General features: G+C 37.7%; 1 protein-coding gene across 2 annotated transcripts in view; it reads left to right on the top strand.

Annotated features, from left to right (window-relative positions):
• The window catches only part of NTRK2 (neurotrophic receptor tyrosine kinase 2), a 201170-nt gene extending 181155 nt beyond the window's left edge, over window positions 1–20015 (top strand). For both annotated transcript variants that reach the window (XM_056513945.1, XM_056513951.1), the window contains 2 exons: window positions 13693–13851; window positions 14671–20015. In XM_056513945.1, the coding sequence (XP_056369920.1) occupies window positions 13693–13851; window positions 14671–14856 (345 nt within the window). In that variant the 3' untranslated portion in view covers window positions 14857–20015. The remainder of the gene's footprint in view (window positions 1–13692; window positions 13852–14670) is intronic.
• Window positions 20016–20429: the final 414 nt, after the last annotated feature.

Genomic DNA, 20429 nt, shown 5'->3' with positions numbered 1-20429 from the left:
ATTTTTAATTTTAAATTTTTTTTGCATTACTCAGAATTAGGGGAAATGTCCAGTACTTTTGCCTGATACAGAATCAAAGGTATTTCAAAACATCAGTAACTCTCAGAGTTATTCAGAACTTCTCTATCTGACCACCACAGTTTTGTTGAGTAGAATAGTAAGAGAACCATAAGTAGTCTAGGTAAAATTTATTTACAATTGGTTTGAATGTGTTGTGAAAGAGATTTTTAAGGGTAGACTTTCTCAGATCAAAAGAATGGGGTGAACTTTTCCGTTTCCTTGTTGACTTCTTCGTCTGCTCATCCCATATCCTCTGCTGCTTCTAATTCTTCTGAATCACAATGTATTAGCATAATAGTCAAAACTTATTGTGATTCTTCTGTCAGTCAGTCCTTAGACTAAATACAACAATCTCTTCCTTTACAGAGCTTAATTCTTCTCTCTCCTTCTTTGTATCAACAAAACAGAACAAAAAGACCTGGGACTTGGTTGCACATAGGCTGCTTCTAGATACCAATGCACTAGATAGAAAGATTTTCCATTATTTCAGATTAATAAAAGATGATTGAACTCTGGAACAAGCATCCCAACTCATGCTGATACATGCAGTTCCAGATTTCATTTAAGTTATGGCATCTTTCTCTGCATAAACAGTGCCTGTTACTATAATAATTAATATTAACAAGGACAATATAGTGTTAACATAAAGTATTAATTTTAAAATACATTTGAATCTTCCAAATCATAATGCTGACATTTTTTCATTACTGTATGGTGTTAAAGTTAATTATTCTGCAGATGAATTTGTGGCAAATATACTGTAGTTGATTGGTATTCATCTCAGTACTTAAAATCAGCAGAAGATGTATAATATTTCTTCCCTTGCCTTCTGTATGAGAGCAACATGAGCAACTTGAATGGCATAATCTTAAATCCCACAAAGATATAATTTCACCCTTGGTGCTAAGGCATGATAACAGAATGCAAGCCTTTGATACAAATAAAAAAGATATTTACAGTTGCCTAACTTGCCAGTCGTGTATTTCAACTCAGGCTCCGAAGGGAACTAGGACATTGAAAAGGCTTTTTGGACCAGTGTTGGACATTGCAGAAGAAATTCCTGGTTCAAATGCAGAATAACTAAAGGCTCTATTTCTGCTGCAAGATGGAATACAAATGTACTTACTGTTTTGGAGAAAACAATTATGGCTGCTTATATGATGGCAGACACAACCTCAAGACCTGTAGAAATCTGGGGCCAGTCTGCATGCTATGAGTCCTTCCTCAAACCTCTGCCTGAGTTTCACCTAGAGAGAGCCCACCTTCTGATGATGACGCTGAAAAGCCCAGGGATTTTTGGACAGCTACTCACAACCCATGAAATCCATCAGGAAGCAGTGGAAATTGCCTTGTCTCTGCTCACCCTCTGTGCTCTTCCCATTCCCACATCCTCTTTCAGTTCTACTGATACTCATCTTTATGCCTTTCCCCAGAGCTAGGGTGCTATGTTGTTCACCATTTTGTATCTGTGTCTTCATTAAAGTGCTCCTGATGAGCCCTTACGTGAGCAAGTGCACTGGGGAGGAGTAGCCTGTATTAGTTTCATTTAACAAGGAACATTCTCCCCTACTTTTGCTATAGTTAAGACAGTTGTGGAGACAATAATTTCCTTTTGCCATTATTGTGCTCTCCTGCCACAGAAGGACATGGAATCTGGGAAGCTGTCTGACCTTAAAGAGCAAGAATTTGAATTGCATTTTGTCCCAGAATTGTAATACTTAGTTCCAGTCTGATCCAAGTAGGTTCTATATTGGCTCAGATATGATATTCATTACTATCTTTTCAAAACAGGCAAGGAAAGTATATGGAACTTTATTTCTTCCCTTCAAATGTCTAACTTGACTATTTCCACAGCTCAACAGTTCACACTGGAAGCATATCTTGCTTTCCACCAAAGACATACTGACCATAACAGAGTTGCTTTACCACATACACCACACTGTATCTGTAATGTTATATAGAGCTATATATACACAGTAACAAATCAAAATTAAGTGGCAAAAATTTTGGGATAGAGTCTCCATGATCTTTCATTAATCCAGTTCTTTCACTACATAGTTCAAGGTTCTCAGCATCCAAGCAACCAATCACTCATGTAGGAATGAGTATTTAAATAAAATATATGAATATAATGAGTATGTAAAGTGTTCAAAAGAATTGAAAAGCAAGTTCAAACAGATAAATGCACACTTCAAAGACTTGGAGGACATTTATTTAAAATGTCAGTGTTCACAGGTACTTGCCATACTAGCAAGGCAGTCTCCTTTGTCAGTGTTGACTACTCAGCATAAGCTCACTGATAAAATTAACAAGTCATAAAATTAACACTCAGTTCTGGAAGGCTGGAGTAATCATAGAGAATGAGTTTTCATGATTCGGTGGGTTTTCAAACTCAGCATTATCATGGTAAGGAAGAAGATTCTATTAGAAGAAGATTCTACTGCATCTTAAGTGTTGCATCTGCTTTTCATTAGCAAAAATCTCTTTGCTCCGTGACTGAAGAGTCTTGAAGGAGAACTGCTATCTGGCAGAGAGGAAAGGAAAATAAAATGGGGCTGCAGCCTAAGCTTGGGGTCAAGGCTAATGGGAACACCAGAACTACCCCTAATGGATATAAGATCCAGGGATGTTTTTGATGGAAATAACTACAGAGGTTATTTAGGTGAATGTGATGGCTTAATACACAGAAAGAATAAATAGATTTGCCTGGCAAGAAAGCAAAGAAAATTATATACTAAGGGCTGAGGCACATAACATTTTAATAAGAACATCATTGAGTGCATGTGATAATACTCTGTGGGAATCATTCTAAACAGGTCCAAAGAGTAATATAAAGTAGCATGACTTTAAAAGGAAATGCAGGCTTTATGGAACAATATTGCAGAAATTTTCCTCTAAGCAGATGAAAAATATTCTGAAGTACAAAGAGTCACAAACAGTATTAGGGCTATGTAAACCCACTGTGATATAAAAAAGTAACACTGCAGTTGCTGTGGTGAACCCATTTGTAATTTTTTACTATTGACTAGAAAAAGCGTTGTTGTTGTTGTTGTTGTTGTTACTACTATTATTATTGCACTGCTAACCTGTGTAGGAGCCTCATGTAGATCAGGACTCCATTGATCTAGGTATTATACAAGCAGAGGTCAAAATACTAGCTTCAGCCTAAAAGAAATATTACTTGGTTTAGTAAGAGATTTTTGCAGAATTTGATTTGGGAGTCCTAGCCTGTAGCATTCCTGACAGTCTAAAAAAACTGGGTCTGAACTGTTCAAAAATTGAAATATTTTGTCCTAACAACATAATACCTTCATTTCCCACTTGGCTTATTTTGAATGTCACCAGGACTCCATGCATCTTGGCAACTCTGGCATCTGGGAAACCTGTATGTAAGATTTATATTGAAGATAATAAAGTTGACCTGCAGTTCTAATAGTAGAGATCTAACAAATTAATTACTTGTCCTAACTACTTTGGTGTAAAATTGCAGCCTGTTGTTTTGGGTTTTTTTAAATTGGATCTAACCTTTGAGCTCTCAGTTATACTGCAGATGCTAATTTTATTGGAGCAGGTAAACTAAAATTATGTTACTATATTTATTTTGAAGTTATTATTAAAGATGAGCAAGTAGAGGATTCCATGTGTAATAAGATTCTTATTTATCCAGAGAGGAAGATAATCATGTATGAGGATGGAACCATCTCAGAGCTGCATGGTTACAGTAAGGAGTAGCTTCAATCAGAGGGAAAGGTGGAAGAAGTGCTCCCTTGGGGCACCACAAAATATCAGGGAAAACATGGAAAATAGGTGTAGTTGTGTGTTTCTTTCCCACCCATCTCTTCTTTGTTCACACACTACCAACATTTGGTGAAGGACATGAGGAGTACATTGCACAATCTATAGTGTGGAAATCTGTATGTCAGATCTCCAGAGTCTTTACCTTAAATGTAGCAGTGCTGGTGTAGAGTCCTAAATCCTTTCAAAGTTTACTCTGATCTTCCTAAGTTCCCCAGGATCCCCTGGTAATAAGCAAGTTAAAGAGGCTTTGTGTCAGAAAGCCAAACCTCCTCCTGATGGCAGGCCATCGGTGAATGGATACACCCAGGGAAGTTTTGGGGGTCATTTCTTACTAGACTAACACCTTCTGCCAGTGTGGCTTCTCAGAAGGTTATCCAGCCTGGTTTTTACAGGCACAAGGTAAGATGCTTCACCATCACAGGCAGAATTTAAAGCTCCATGTTGGTGTTAAACAAATGCAGTCATGTGAATTCCAAGAACCATTGTATACACAATGCAGGATATTGTTTCCCAAATGGAAAATTACAGTGTGGATGGTAGAGGCAAGCACTGAAAAGGGAAAAAAAACAACAAAACAAAACCAAACCTAATACGAAACCAAACCCCAAATTTATGGCTCCAAGCCCTCTTCTTGTGCAAAATTTCCCTTTACACCAGTATAGGAATTTGTCCAAGAACTATAAAATGAGTTCATCACTCCTTGGGCTACACTTTGGCTCTTGTATCCAAGAACAATACTTTAAGCATGGCTTGAGGAATAATTCAGCTTACAAATTTGATGAGAACAATTCAGGATTTTGCAAGTTCCATAGGAATTAGGGGTTTTTTTACCTCCCCCCCCCCCCCCCCCATAATAGCAGTTACTTGTATTTTTAATGATTGTGTTGTGTGTTGTTTGATGGATGCCTCATTTCAGAAAAAATGCCTGTTTCAACTCATAGAATGATGTTGTGGCACAAGTAAGGAAACTAAAACTAGAGTTCATGGAGGGAAAGCAACAGAGAGTTTTTTTCTGCTCTATTTTAGTAAAATTTTCCTCTTATGTTTTTCCAGTTTATGTAAACAAATTATGGCCCAGAGAAAGTGTGAAGCAGAAAACATCATCAAACTGCAGAAGAGAAGGAATATGAGTACAAGGACCTTGTCATTGCCTTGTTTATTAGCATCTGGGGAAAGGGGGAAGAGACTGTCTTACAAAATTCAAAGAACTGGAACATCTGAGACATTTCAGCTAAAAATTGTGGTTCTCCCATGCAGTGTATATTATAAAAATACTTTGTGACTCACAAGGGAGAAGTAAAGCTACAAACCAAGCTCTGTTGCTCCCCTCTTCTCCTGTGATGTAATTTGACATGACCGATAGAGCCAGACATGCTATGTTAACCTACAGTAAATTTGAAGAAAAATGTGTTTTTCAGTAAAATATGGGAAGAAGTTGTGATCTTTAGTAACTAAGAAATAGCTTCCAGACTTGACATGAGCAGTGAGAGATTCCCCAGTGAACACAAATTGTCTTATGTGATGTGGTATTTAGCTTTCAGAGTCTGTGCTCAAATGCCTGCAATGTGTTGAAATTGACTGTGCTGTTCATCTAGGATCTCCAACCCTCACCTGAAAAAGCAAAAGAGTTTTGAATTTTAGCTGACACAGATTTGTAGAAGCCAGTTTTCCAGCGCATATTAAAGATTATTTTTGCATATTAAAGATTATTTTTTAAACCTCCTTAGCTCCGTAGCCCAAACTACTTAGGATTAATATAAAAATGGAAATTGATATATTGTAAACCACTTTGAAAATCAGAAAGGCAGTAGCTGCAATTCATTAATATTGCATTTCAAAATTGTTTTGCTGTTGACTTGGACAGATTAGATTATAATCCTGGAGCCTACAAGGATTTAAACTCATTTTTAATGAGTCATTCCAGCTGCTTGTCTTCTGGTACTCAATACCTCTCTTCATCTGCTGGTACAACCAGCAGCCACTCAGATATGGAAACAGCAGTAAGGTTTAAGGGATATAGTGGCAAGTTTCTGTAAGGACTTCAATAACAAAGGACCTCACATGAGATCAACATTCGAAGGAGAAAGTCATGCCACTGGAGTGATCAGTAACTACACATGCTGTGGCATATATATATTACTTGATGTAGAAAATTAGGAGAATGCAGAGTGTTTTAAAAAGGAGGGGCCATCCAATTCAACAGATCTTCTCTGGCTCATCCAATCCCCTTGCTTTTTCACTGAGATCCTGGATTCCCATGTTCAGAATTGAATTTAGATCTACATTGAATTCACTGAAATATACTGTTCAAAATGTCATTCTTTCCAATTTTCCACAGAATATCTACCTTTCTGTTAGCTTAGGTTATTAGGTTTTTTTAACACTAAAACACTTTATCATTTTGAATCAAAATAAATTACATTTTGAAGGAATAGACTTGTTTTTTTCATTCATACACACTTCATCTGGGACACCAAAAAGCTGTAATCCATTCATTTTAAGTGCTGCAGATTTCTACTCAGGTTAACTTCCCTTCTGTCTTTCTGATAAGGGAATCTTTCTTTTCATCAGAGATGTGAATCACATCACCTTCTTTGTAGCACTCATCTAGTCTTACATCCAGAGCACTTCATTTTCTTTTCTTAGAAGAGTAAAAGGCCTGTAGTGCAGTAACTACTACAGTTTATTAATTATCCTGTAAACTTGTCTGGCCCAAATTGATATTGTGTTGTGTAAAACACAAAAAAAAGGCACCATTTCTGTATCTGTTCAAGTTAACATTTTAAGATCTTTGGAAGAGTCTGAATTGCAAGATACTCTAGATCCTTCACCTATTTTAATTTCTTGTGGTATCTCCCCTTCATTCCATCTTTTTGCCATAATCATTTATAGCCCTCCATAAGCGTAGCCGGGAGGTTTAGTAAGGACTGCATATTGCAGTATGTGGCCCATCTATACAGTAACGTACAAATAACTTCTCCAAAAGCCCTTCTAATCCAGGATCCTGTCACTCTTAGAAACTGTGGAATAGTATGGAAACATGCTAAGCATATATCTGTATTTTCATCAAGTATTCTCAGCCTTCAGCATTCTGCATCTCCGGAGCTTCCTGGGCCAGAGATGGTATCTTCATATTTGATAGTCCTCGTCAGATTTTATCCTTCATCAGTTTGTTTAATCACTTTCTGATCCCAGATAAGCCTTCCACATTAGCAGTATCTCATGTCAGTGACTTCCACAAGCAAATGTGCATTAGGTGACAGTGAGCTTTTTGCTTGTTATGAACCTGCCATTTACTTTTTTTTTGGTACCTTCTGGTTGTTGTGTTATGTGAACATCTGAGTACCCAGTCTTGCCTCATCTTCTCCATACTGCTTGTGGTTTTATAGAGGCTAATGAGATGAATTTTATCTCCATGACACAAAATTGGCACACAATACTGAACTGATGTTGAGCAGTTGAAGAGAGAATTTACAGTGTAATAAATGTTGCAGACCAAGTTTCACTTTTCTGAAAAAAACATTTGTAGAATTAATTAAGAAATTTAGACATAAGCCTCTTTTAATATAGATGAACCAAAGCTGAGTTAAAAGTGAAAATGAAAGGATGTATTTTTAGCTGTTGGGTAATAATATGCCTTATTTTATAAATCAGTAACTTCTTGCATTGTAGTGGTATGACTTATTATGACTATGAAAATAATGCATTGCTTTTCTCCAAGTAGTCATGCAGGACTGGTATTTCAAGAGAAGACATTGACTTTGTCTCCAAGGCCAGGGCATGAAAGAAATGAAAATAACCATTATTGATTTTTTTTTTTCTGTGCTGAGAGAAACATTTGCCAGCTTTTATGAGGGGGAAAGAGCAGATGTTCAGCAAGAGAGGAGAGATTTTTAGTTTTAGCAATAAGACATGATAATTTTTGCAGAGAACATTTCTTTGCAGTTATATCATCCTGAGATGGGGAAACAAGTCAGAAGACCAAAATATAAATAGTGAAAAATACCCTAAAACGGCATTATCTTGCAAGTATAAAGGATTTTTTTATAGGATTGGGGTGAACAAATTATTCAAAAGATTCACCTTCCTTCTAGTTTGACAGACTAAGGTGCCGTTGTGTTAAAGAGATTGAATATATACTTGTCACATGACTTTTAATTTGGATATGTGCTAAACTATGTTGCTGCACTCAAGTCTACTACCCTGAATTGCAAAAGGCCTGAAAACAGCAGGACTCCTGAAAGATGCACCAGACAAGTGAGACAGGACAAGGCTGAGCCCCTTATAGTCACTCAGCTTCATTTGGCTAACAAAGTAAAAAGATTACTTTTATCCTCTTGGCAGAAAAAGCATCACTAGTCTTTAGAGAACATACAAAGTGCTATGACACATTACTGAAATGTCACTCTACAGGAATCGTGGGAACACGGGAATGTGAAATGTTAATGAGAAGTCTGTTTTCCAAGGCTATGCAATTGGTTGCTGTGCTTTTTACTGCATTAATTCAGAGTAATCTACTACCTAAAGACAGAAATTGGGGGGGTGGGGGGAGGAATCAGGAAAGGGTTATGTAACGGAATGCCTGCAAAAGCTGGGAATTCCATTTGATGTCTGCTCCAGGAGTGTTGGAGCCTCCCCAAATGTGGTCACTGGCATTTAGGAGGAAGACCGTTCTGATTGTCTCTGTCCTGTCCCTTGTCAGCCGCTGCAGCATCCTGCAGCTGGATTGTGGAGCTCCAAAACCATTTATCACCCTCAGCACCACAGCCCCTGGTGAACTTATGGTTTGACTGGGCTGCTGCTGGCATGCCTTGCAAAAGAGCAGCCTATCCCTCCTCCTGGTATACAGACAAGTAAGGCATAAAACTGATGTGAATTGACTGAGTGGCCATCTTAGCAACAGTATTGGTGATCTGCCTGCGGGTCAAAAGGCTCTGCAGGAGACATCTTGAAGGATATCTATGGCCTAAGTACTGCTGCATGAGGCAGCAAAGGGCCAGGCTCTACACTTGGATCACAACAACCCCATGCAGGGCTACAGGCTGGGGGAGGAGATCTTTAAGAGCTGTTCAGCAGAAGGAGACTTGGGGGTATTGGCCAACAGCCTGCTGAACTTGAGCCACCACGTGCCCAGGGAGCCAAGAAGGCCAATGGCATTCTGGCCTGTATGTGTGTCCAGCAGGACGAGGGCAGTGATTGTCCCATTGTATTCCATACTGGGGGAAGCCACACCTCGGATCCTGTGTCCAGTTCTGGGACCCTTTCTCTGAGCTACTGCAGTGTGTCCAGAGTAGAGCAAGAGAGCTGGTGGAGGGTCTGGAGCACAATGAGCTGGGGGTTTTTAGTTAAGAGAAGAAGAAGCTGAGGGGAGAATTTATTGCTCTCTACAACTGCCTGAAAGGAAGTAATTCTTTTCTACCATGTCTCAAGCCAAAGGATGAGAGAAAATGGCCTTAAATTACACCAGGGAAGTTCAGATTAGAAAATAATTTTTCTCTGAAAGAGTAGTTAGGCATACCCAGAAAAGTAGTAGAGTCACAGTCTCTGGAAGTGTTCAAGGGACATCTGGAAGTGGTCTTTGAGGTCATGGTTTAGGGGTAACTATGGTGATGCTGTGCATAAACTAGATGATCTTTTAGGTCTCTGACAACCTTGGTGATTCTGTGTGATGATTCCATGTGACTATTTCTTGTGCTTTTCCTGGCCTGTAGCAGTGTCTTTTCTATGTGCCACCCCACATACCCTTTGTGACTTCTATATCTTTGTAAATTAGCTTCCCTCAGCTCCACCATCTTCTGTTTCCAGATGGAGTACAAGGCTTCATTTGGTTTTCTCTTTAAGAGAGCATATCCATTTTCTCACAATCATCAGACAACAGACCCTTGGATTTCTATGGTAGCTGGGCCATGAAGTTCGAATAGTATCATGTCAGGATATAGACAGATGTACTTTTAATTGAAAGAAAGAGATAAACTATAAAATTAGAGGCCCTGCTTCAAGTCTAAGACATGGCACTCCTATAGGAGCCCTAGAAGATTAATGTTTGCAAATAGATTATAACAATGCTCAAGATCAGCTTCTCTGGCACCTTTCAAAGTGTTAAATTCATTGAGAAGACAGTTGCTTAAAGTGGTGACAAGTGTTAATGAGATTGTATTGTTGAAAGTGCAACATTTCATACTTGGGACGTTTTGGCAGTTTTTCCTTAGAACAGCTTCTTTGGAGAACATGACAGTTCACGGATTTGGCATAGCATTCTCTCCTCTCCATGGATTGTTTGCACATTGCAGAGGCTAAGTCACCAGGTTTTCTAGCCCAGTATTGCTAGTAAAAGCAGCTAGTGAATATAATGAAAGGCTATAGCTGGGCTAGGATATGCTTGCTTTCAAGAACTGGCATTTGGAAGTTAGTACTTAAGTCTGTACTTCTGTAGAAGTACAATTCTAAATAAAACAGAACTGTGATATTGTATGGTATTATGGTGATAATGCAGCTGCTTTCAGGTAAGAATCAAGAAAATACATTCTCATTTGTATACATGAAGTGGTTATATAGGTACATTATGGATTTTAAAGTGTTAGCATATTAAGTTAAAACTCTAATGCTTTTAAACCTCTCATAACTTTAGCTAGACTGAATATAAAGGTTTTATCTACACATAACTGTAGTCTGTAACTGTAGCACAAAACCATGTGTATGTATCAAACAGCACTGAAATTACACTGCGCACGGCAGAGACTTTGTACTACAGAATGCTGGTGATATCTGAGAGCTTTGTAATAACCTGCATTTCTTATTAAAGGATATGCTGAAGGCATCTCTTTGAAGCACTCAGAACCTTTAAACTTTGGTCAGTGAAGTCATGTTTTCGTTCACTGGTGCTTCTTGGAAAACACCTCCTAGCCTTGCAAACAATTGTGTCAAGTCCTACGCTTCAGTTCAAAAAGCTCTGAAGTATGTGCTTCATTTTAGGCATACAAGTAGCACAGCTCTTAAAGCTTTTCTGATTTGAGTGAGTGTTGACCCAGTAACAACTGATTTTTAATAGAGAAGGAAACATGCATTTAGAAGTGCCTTTGGCCCAGACACGTGCTTTTAATGGAGCTGAACTGAAATGCAAGGTGCTCTTAGACTGTGGGTAGATGTACAGAGTACCAAAGGAGATGATCAGTGTCGCACAGGTTGTCTTTCTTCATTGAGTCCATCTGCCAAGGAGACCACCCTGTATAATACTTTTGTTGATATTTTGAAAGGCAATGAATTCTATCTTCAAAAAGATACTGAGGAGTTTGAAGTAACTGGAATGATAGAGATGGAGACACCTCAGGACTTCTCAGACTGGTCAAGAGAAGTCTTGTGCCTTCAGGGACAGAAATGGACACAGGGACAGATATGGACACAGCTTCAGGAAAGATGATCTGGGAAGAACACTAACGGGCCCTGTGCCTTGTACTTACCTGTAAACTGAATTCCTGGTGTCAATGTAAACGAGTCAGTCTTGCTGTGACTGCAAAGAGGGACAGCTGGGTATGTGATTTTACAGATCAGTGTATCACAGAGCCATCATCTGGTGGCAGTTTATCATCATCACTCAAGAGGTCCATCCTTCATTTTCCTGCGTGACAATGGCAGCTCAGCATAGAATCCTACCAAAAATAGACTGGATCTGTAGTGAAAAAAACATAAGAAGATTTGAAGAGTAGTTGGGGATTTTTTAAATTGCTTTTTCAAAATCTCTTGATTTAAGATGTGACCAAAAAAAAAAAAAAAAGTAGTTGCATATTTTATTGTCTATAGCTTTCATTAATTTTTAAAGGAATGAGTCAAAGAAGTTGCAAAACAGAACCAGTACCAGAGATTATATGACAAACAGATGTAAGAGCCATTTTAATATTTGATGAGACCAAAAGGTTCTCATCTCTAACCATCTTTTAATGGTACTTGCCCTTTCAATGGGTGTATGTGGCTGCATGTTTCTAAGGGACTAATTTTTTGCCTTTCTAATGAAATACCTCTCAAGACTGGCTTAAAAATGGTGGTGGTTTGGACATGTTTGATTGTCATGTCAGTTTAGGTTATGTTTAGGTGGGGAAATGAATGTTTGATTGCATCTCAGCATACTGGTGTGTTCAAACTCTCCGCATCCTTGAGAGGCCTCTCAGTCAAAGTTGAGGAAAAATACCAAAGCACAGAGCCTTACAACCAGTCTGTCTAGAGACAGAGATAAACTGTTAACATAGAGACAAATGAGCCAAATTGGAAAAAGCACTTGAGAATGGGTATCCATTCTCTATCAATGCAGTGCAGAAAACGTGGGTCCACCCTGTACATAACAACCTGCAGTCAGAAGCACATCCACAGTATAGTCAGGAAGTGAAACTGGGAGCTCTGGCATTCAACCACTTGCTAAGTCATATTCCTACATCACTTGCATAATATCTCATGTGGAGTAGAAGAAGGGCCTCATAATAAACCAAATCTATGAAAATTTCATCATGACTTTCTGTTTCTATGAAATCAGTAGTGATGCACAGAACAAGACTGAGCTCTCACAGCCATAGCCGTGTTTGGTATGATGCACTAACACGGAATTGTCGACAAATATTCTGTATGATTTAGAAATAATGTCAACCCTGTCTGTTTGGTGTTTCTTCCATTTGCTGTTTGAACATGAGAACAAGAAGGCCATTATTTTTGACAACAAATGTTACATCCCAAAAGGAGAAAATATATTTTGAATCAACAGAATCCTGAAAGTGTAAATGTGGCTTCATAATTAAATATATTTTTAGAAAGGAAAATGAGTTAATCAAGAGTAAGGTGTCCTTGAAAAAGAACTTTCCTTTTTTTTTTTTTTTTCCTCTTAAGTCTTCCTTGGAAATATTCTCAGCTCTCATGGTGCAAAAGTAACTAGCACATCTGTACATCCATATCACAGCATCTCAGCAGTTACACTGTTTAAAAATTACTTAGATTTCTTTATTGATGTGATCCAACCAGAATAAGACATGCCAGGAACAATAAATTGTATAGAACCTGGAAATAAAAGACTTTTAAAATTTTAAATTAAGGTTTGGAGACCAAAGTCTAAGGAAATTTTCTGGGGAAAATTTAAAATGTTCTAAAATATTGCAGAAAGGCATTAATTCAGTGAAGGTCCCATTCAACAAAACTTGATTTCGGGTAGGAATCCCTATCTTACAAGTTATTTATTATCAAGGGAATATGCCCAAAGGACTGCTTTTGGTTTTTTTTTAATGGATGGGGTAGTTAATGTGGAACAAAATAATTTGATGCTTTAACTGTGGAACTTAACAACAGAAATTAGCATTGCTTTAATTCGGTCAAAATTAAGATATTCAACCTTACAGATCCAATCCTATAAGTCATACAGTGAGATCACTATGTCTTCATGAATTTCAGTTGATGTTGTTGAGTTTCTAGGAGAATCACCTGCCAGATTTCATTTAATTAATCTTTTTTAGTTTCTTGAGTGTTAAAATAGAGAGTAAAACTGGCCTAATTCGAAGTTGGTTGGCAGAGTAATATAGACTTTCCTGTTCCTTAGGTAGGGTGTGCCAAGTAAACATTAAAGTTTAGTTCAAACTTCAGAAACAACATCTTTTGAGATTTTTGTTGCGGAACATATTGTGTGGTACTGATTGTTGCTGGAGAAGTTTGAACCACGAATCCACAGTTCTTCAGAGCTCCTCAAAGTGAATGCTACCAGATGGGAAAAAAAAGAAAACATGGATTCTCCATGTTTAAAGCCTTCACATTGCCTTGTAAGGGTCGGAGGAAGTTATTTCTAACCCTTTTATTTGTTTCTTTTAGGTTGGGGGTCACACCATGCTGCCCATTCGTTGGATGCCTCCAGAGAGTATAATGTACAGGAAGTTCACCACAGAAAGTGATGTCTGGAGCCTGGGGGTTGTATTATGGGAAATCTTTACTTATGGCAAACAGCCATGGTATCAGCTCTCAAACAATGAGGTGTGTGTAATATATTCTCAAATTGCATTGAGAAAGCTGCTATGCTAATTGATGGTGTGGCTTCTCTGGAGAAGGGACAGCAACAAATATATTTCTTAAAGGCCAACACTTATACAGAGTATTTATTGTATTGTCATGAACTATATGGTTGAATTTCTTCTTTTTCACTTTTTTCTCCCTGAGTGGATGGAAGGTGTTCAAGCAGAACTACTAGAACTAGAACTAGTTGGAATTTATTTTTTTTCCCTTGTATAGCATAAAGTCTGCTCTGGGTAGACCATGAGAGAATGAAAAGGACCTTAGCTATCTCCTGAACAGATGTATCATACATACTGTTTCAGAGTGGTTGTCTGTAACCACAGACAGATTAGACTGAAGTAATCAAGATATCTCTTTTCATTTCTAGGCAGTCACTAGTATCCCCCTTCCAGAGATTAGCTAGTCATACTTGTAAGTTTGCAGAAGGTAGAAAGAAGGAGAGGCATTTATGCTCTATGAGCAGATTGAAAATTTATCCTCCCTCTGAAGTGGTAGTTGGGTAGAGAGAGAAGTTATGGGACTAATTCCCGCCTCCAATTTCCTTATGTGTGGAGCAGACAATGTGAGTGAACTTAACATGAATGAAGTTATTGCTTTTTGATACACATTACAGTGAATTTTCCAGATCACATACTGCTGCTTATTCTTCTGCCTAGAAAAGCAGAGATGGCTGTGTGGTAGCCATCAGTGAGGCTGCTGTGTTTAAAGTTAAGTCTTCTGTGGATGATCTCGATGCAGCTGTCACAAATGTGCTGATCCTTTGCTTGTGATTTCTCCTAGGTGATTGAGTGCATCACTCAGGGCCGAGTCCTGCAGCGACCTCGCACATGCCCAAAGGAAGTGTATGACTTGATGCTGGGCTGTTGGCAACGGGAGCCTCACATGCGGCTCAACATCAAAGAAATCCACTCCCTCCTTCAGAACTTGGCCAAGGCATCTCCAGTCTACTTGGATATTTTAGGCTAAAGTCTCCTAGCATTTCTTCTGGGCTGCGAGAATGAATGTGTTCAACTGCCGCTGAACTACATTAAATGTGTTCTTAACTTTGACAGTATTAATGACAAAGTTGAGGAGAAGCTTTCAAAGGGCAAGCAATGTGCGCTTCTCCATCTGTAGACACAGTATTGACTTTTTAGACATTATCAAGACGTATCTTCTCCCTTTCTCTCAGTTTCTATCTTTTTTTTCCTTCTCTCTTGTCTTTCTAATCGATTTGGCTTCTGCATTATTGTAACTCTGCATAGACAAAGGCCTTAAAAACCCAATCTGTTATATCAGCAGACTCTTCAGTTTGCCCACCACAACTGACAATGCCTTGTTGTATTCATGCCTTTGATGTGGATGAAAAAAGGGAAAAATATATTTGACTAAACTTTGTGATTTCAGCTGTATAGCTACTGGGAGTTTCTATGGATTCACCTCATTTTTTTTTTTTTGCTTCGGCCTGTGAGTGGAAAAAGAAGACTGGTGTTCTCTACATGAAGAATGTTCTTTGCAGAGATAAAGCCAGATAGAAAGAAGACACTCTTGTGTTATACACTATCTGGAGGAACGTGCAAAATCAGGTGGCATCCAACCCTACAAGAAAACACTGAAGTGATTTGATGGAAGACAAGAGGGGGCCTAGCTATTTCCCTGAAGTCTTTCTGAGGACTAAAGAGATTGTTGAAGGAGGTGCTTTGCCAGCACCATTCATTGCCAGAATCAAGTAAAACAAAAAAAAGACGCTGCCTGCACTGCACGCAATTGTGTTACAACATGATAAACTAAACACATGCCCTTTTTTAGTCTTCTGGTAGGATATTGTCATGCCACTGGTGTAAAAATGTTCTCCAGCTAGTCCTTTTCAGTAAAGGCTGAAGCTAGATTTAGTTACATACAATATTAATTTCAAGATCACATGTTGAAACTAAGGATTTTGATAGGATAAACTATAAATGCTGAGGCAGGTGTATCTTATATCGTGCTTGTCCAGCAGCATATTCCTTTCTTCCTTCCTTCTTTCCTTCCTTCCTTTCTTCCTCAATCCTTTTTTTTTTTTTTTTTAACCGTGCAAGCAAAACTGTGCATGGTCTTTGTTGATTAACGCCCTTTGTGCAGAAACAATCACTCATCTTGTAGTACACCCTAGTAGGCATAGCAAACTCATAATGATATAACCTATATTTCATTAGAAGGGGCTAATGGATGACATTAGCCATGTTAAAATGCCTTTAAAATGTTATAGATACTATAGGCTGATATAACATGAATAATCTAAAGCACGGAGATCACTGGTTATGTTTGAGACATAGCAGGGGATAAAGATCTCTAGATAAAACAAATTACTCTGTGGTTATGGCTTGCTATTCAGAGTGCAAAGATTCTGACCTCAGCGTCATTTTTGTATTGGTACTATTGCTGTCATAACCAACATACACACTTTATTAAATAATTTATTTTTGGTTGGATTGGCATTGTATGTGTATAACATTTGCATGGCCACTGTGTTGATGATCGCTGCATGGGTATACATGTTGTTTTTCAAACTAGAAGTTGACAATTTGAAATTTAGAGCTAGGATTATTTTTAATATGAATTCTTACAAATGAAAACCTACCTTACCTATTCCTCAAGACTTCTGCCTCCCTCTGTGAGGGGGCGTTATTGCAAAAAAGTGATCTTTCTTTCCATTTTCTCTTTTTATTATTTCTTAATGATATGAGCCAGATCAAAATAGTCCATCTTCGTGTTGGGGATATTTTATTTAATAAATTAAGCATTTTATTTTTGTAAGTGTTCCCATAGCACATTTAATATATAATTTGCTCGCATGTATTATTTATTGAGGCACTTTAAGTTTTTCCTTCAGAAGCTTTTAGAGCTAGCTTATAAAAATTCTGAACATTTTCAGAAGAAAACAGTTCACTGGACACTGATGAAGTTTTACCCTTCTCAATGTCATTGAAAAGGCAGCATTACAAATAAACATGACAGTGTAACTACAAAGCCATACTCAGTATTTCTTTAATAAACTAGAAGTTTTTTCTTAACTGCTACTGAACTGGAAACACATAAAAAGCCAGAGGAAGATTCCTACAAAATGGGCCTTAAGATTTTATCTAGACTGTCTTGGAAGTTCTCACAGAAAACTAGAAAAAGACTGAGCAGCCAGTGAAACCCATTCTCTTGAGAATATGAATGCTATATTTTAAAGGAATTTGAAATTGGTCTTCAAAATAACAGTGGTGGAAAAGAAAGATATCAGAGTCCTCTTACTGTGCAGTGGGAAGAGGGTGCAGTTGGTGGAGGGGGCTGCTAAGTTTCTACTTGCATATTCTGTCTTAGTTTCTTCCGAGGTGAAGAAAAAGGTGTCTGAAATGATGCTTTTACTGTAAAAAAGGCTCCAGCCCAAAAGCAAGCAGGTGTGTTTTCCAAGCACTGAAAGAATGTATACCAAAAAATAACCACAAGACCCTGAAAATGTACTTAGTGGCATCTTCTTTTTGATTTACTAGTGAGACTTTTAGAGTCATTTCAGAGAATAAATAGTATTAAAATGCGTTGTGCAATAACATAGCAGTTTGTTAAATTTCTAAAGGACCAAATGTTCTACAGAGCCACCACCATGGATAACCTTGGCCTATATCGTTAATGTTCTTGATAGTGCATAAAATGTATAATCACAGTAGAAAAGCTGTAAACTGTAGCTATACATAGTTTGCATTTGTTCATGAAAAGGCGGGTAAGTGTAGCAGAGTGAGCAGAGAAGAGGAAGAAATATGTTCAAATCACAATGAAGAGTGAGTATATGTGCATACTCATCATGCTTGCACTGTCAGGTAAATCGTGTACACTGAGTAAGTATGACAATCAGGCTCATTTTAAAAGTCTTTCTGGACTGTGCTATGAACTGACCATATATATATATATAATATATGTGTGTTTGCATATGGCATATATATATATACACACACATAACATATACATGTATGCCTATGTCTGTTGTATTTTACTTATATATGTGCAGACATGCATGCACATTATGTATGGGCTGTGTGTATATGTATAAATTTACATACATCTATGTTATTACAAATTATGATTTGAGTGCTATTAATAAATTGACAATGTCTGCTGAGTAACCAAATTTTTTTTCTTTTGATATTCCTTTTTCTATATTTGTAAGATTCAGCTTTCTAACTGGTGTGCAGCAAAGGCAGTGCTAGAATGCCAGAGATTTAACAATGAGCACTTTTCTTCCCCAGATGATTGCATAAAAACATTTCTTCCCATTCCCATCTCACTTGTTGATTTCTCACAATGAAATTAACAGATAAGCTTCCAAGCTCAGAAAATAGAGTTTGTTTTACTGCGTTTGTGCTACTGTTGTTTTATTGTTCTAGCATAACAGTGCCGCACCATTAGCATTTTATACTTGCCTGCAGTAACGAAATAATTCCAAGAATGAGCTGGACTATTCACACTGCAACATGACTTGAAGAACAACGAGAACGCTGGCATTCAGGAGTAATAACAGTAGCATTCGTCGCACTCTGTCCTTCACTCTCAATAGATCTGCAGAACTTGGAATTGGCTGCGGAGAAAGACACTTGTACAGCAACAGCATCCCATGATGCCTGATGGAGTGTACACTTTTAAAAGGACTGCATTATTTTGACCTGTAAAACAACATATCTATATTCTGTCTACAGGTTAATAAGTATTCTTTTATCTTGTTCTTTTTTTTTTTGTCCTCGCTATTTTCTATCACTTTCCTTCCTTCTTTCGCTTTTCCTGTCTTTCCTCCTTCTTTCCTTCTCTTATATTTCTTTCTTTCCCTCTCTTTCTGTCTCTATCTGTACCCTCTCCACCATTATAAGAGATTGTGGTTGAGACAGACTTCTACAAAACACTTTAAAAGAAATTAAATAACCCAAATGACTAAGGTATAATGCATGTATTAGTCCACAAGTCCACATTTGGGTTGTTGCGGCCTGTAACTGAATTTCAAATACTGCTATAAAATGTAGGGGAGGGGAGTGGTGAGGGACTGGAGAGGAAGTTGGGATTTCTAACGAGAGATGAAGGTTTTGATAGCACAGGAAGTTGTATTTTCTTGTTTTGAGGACTGGAATAAACCACTGCTGCTTTGAATAAGAGGTCCTTTAGAGCCTTAGTTAAAACACCTTTATTTGGGCAGGGTGGGGGGGATATGTTGCTCATTACAAATATGAAGCAAAAAAAGAAAGAAGTCTACATGTTGCAGGGAAAACACTGTGAAATTCACAATAGCAACCAAGTGACTATTTTGCCATCTTTTAAACATATGTCTCAGGAGAAGAATTGGGAAATGATGGATGTGTTATTTTTCCGTCTATGCATTCTGCACAAGGTCTGTGGAGATTTTTTGTTTGCTTGTAGAAGGTTCTGAGTGATGACTGGCTGATGTTTTATAAACACTGACTATTTGAGCAAGGATTATGGAAGCTGCTAGTAAGTGAGGCCGTCGATTGGAATACGTGAGAAAACTGAACAAATCAAATCTATCCAGAGGCCTAATTCTTGCAGCTTATATGTATCTTTCTTAACTTATAGAAAAGCACCTAAGAATGTTTTATAAACAAATAATTTAATTCAAATTTTATGTTTAATTGAATCACCAATAGAGAGAATCAATTAATTATGAAATATTTGTCCCAGCCCTTCTCTCCACCTATACTTCATGTATATATATCTTTCTAGATATCACTCTGTTTGTCACATTAGGTAAAGAGGAAGATATCTACATACAAATATAAATCTCTATATTGTCACCAAATTGTGACCTGGTGTGTAGAGCTATCTTTCTCCTTTTTTCCTTTTTTTAAAAAAAATTTATTTAATGTGATGTCTCCGTGGAAATACTTAGTGGTTCTTGTTTTGCAGTTTGTTGCAAGTAGTCATTGCTTTAAAACTTTCATTGCATCTTGGCTGAGTTCAAAGTGATGCCTAGGTATCAGTGTTAAAAGTTTTGTTTGTGAATCATGTGACCAGCTTCTCTCAACATGACATGGAAAGTCTCTTGTATTACAGTGTATTTAATAAAAATGATGTCTTACAATAAACAATGTCATCCAAAAGAAAGATAAAATGATTACTTTAAAACACTAAAAATATCATAAAGTGTTGTGCCTTGTTTTCTGTTTTTTGAATGCCTTTGTTTACCTCTATTCTTTTTAGGATGAACTTACAGAAAAGTTTGGCATGCTTAGAAGCATGGCAGGTTTGCAATCTAAAACTGTGAAGTAAAAACAGGTCACTGAACACGTAGCTCATGGAAGAGTTGACCAAAATTAACAGGACAAAAGAATGGCCAATCTGATGGCAGACTCATTTTTTGTGTCTTTGTTATCCAAAGGAAGGTCCTACTTGAATTCCTGTTCATTTGGGCAGCTGGCAGCAAACACCTGCTTATCTTCTAGCAGAAGCAGGCCTTCAGGTATTGTCTGGCACTTTCCTTAAAGTGTCCCTCAAACTACAGCCCTGTTAAAAATGTAGTTTTTTCTTTTTAACTGATG

The sequence above is a fragment of the Oenanthe melanoleuca genome, chromosome Z (assembly GCF_029582105.1).
Source record: "Oenanthe melanoleuca isolate GR-GAL-2019-014 chromosome Z, OMel1.0, whole genome shotgun sequence".
In the NCBI taxonomy this organism is placed as follows: domain Eukaryota; kingdom Metazoa; phylum Chordata; class Aves; order Passeriformes; family Muscicapidae; genus Oenanthe; species Oenanthe melanoleuca.
This window is presented reverse-complemented; position numbering and strand designations above follow the sequence as displayed.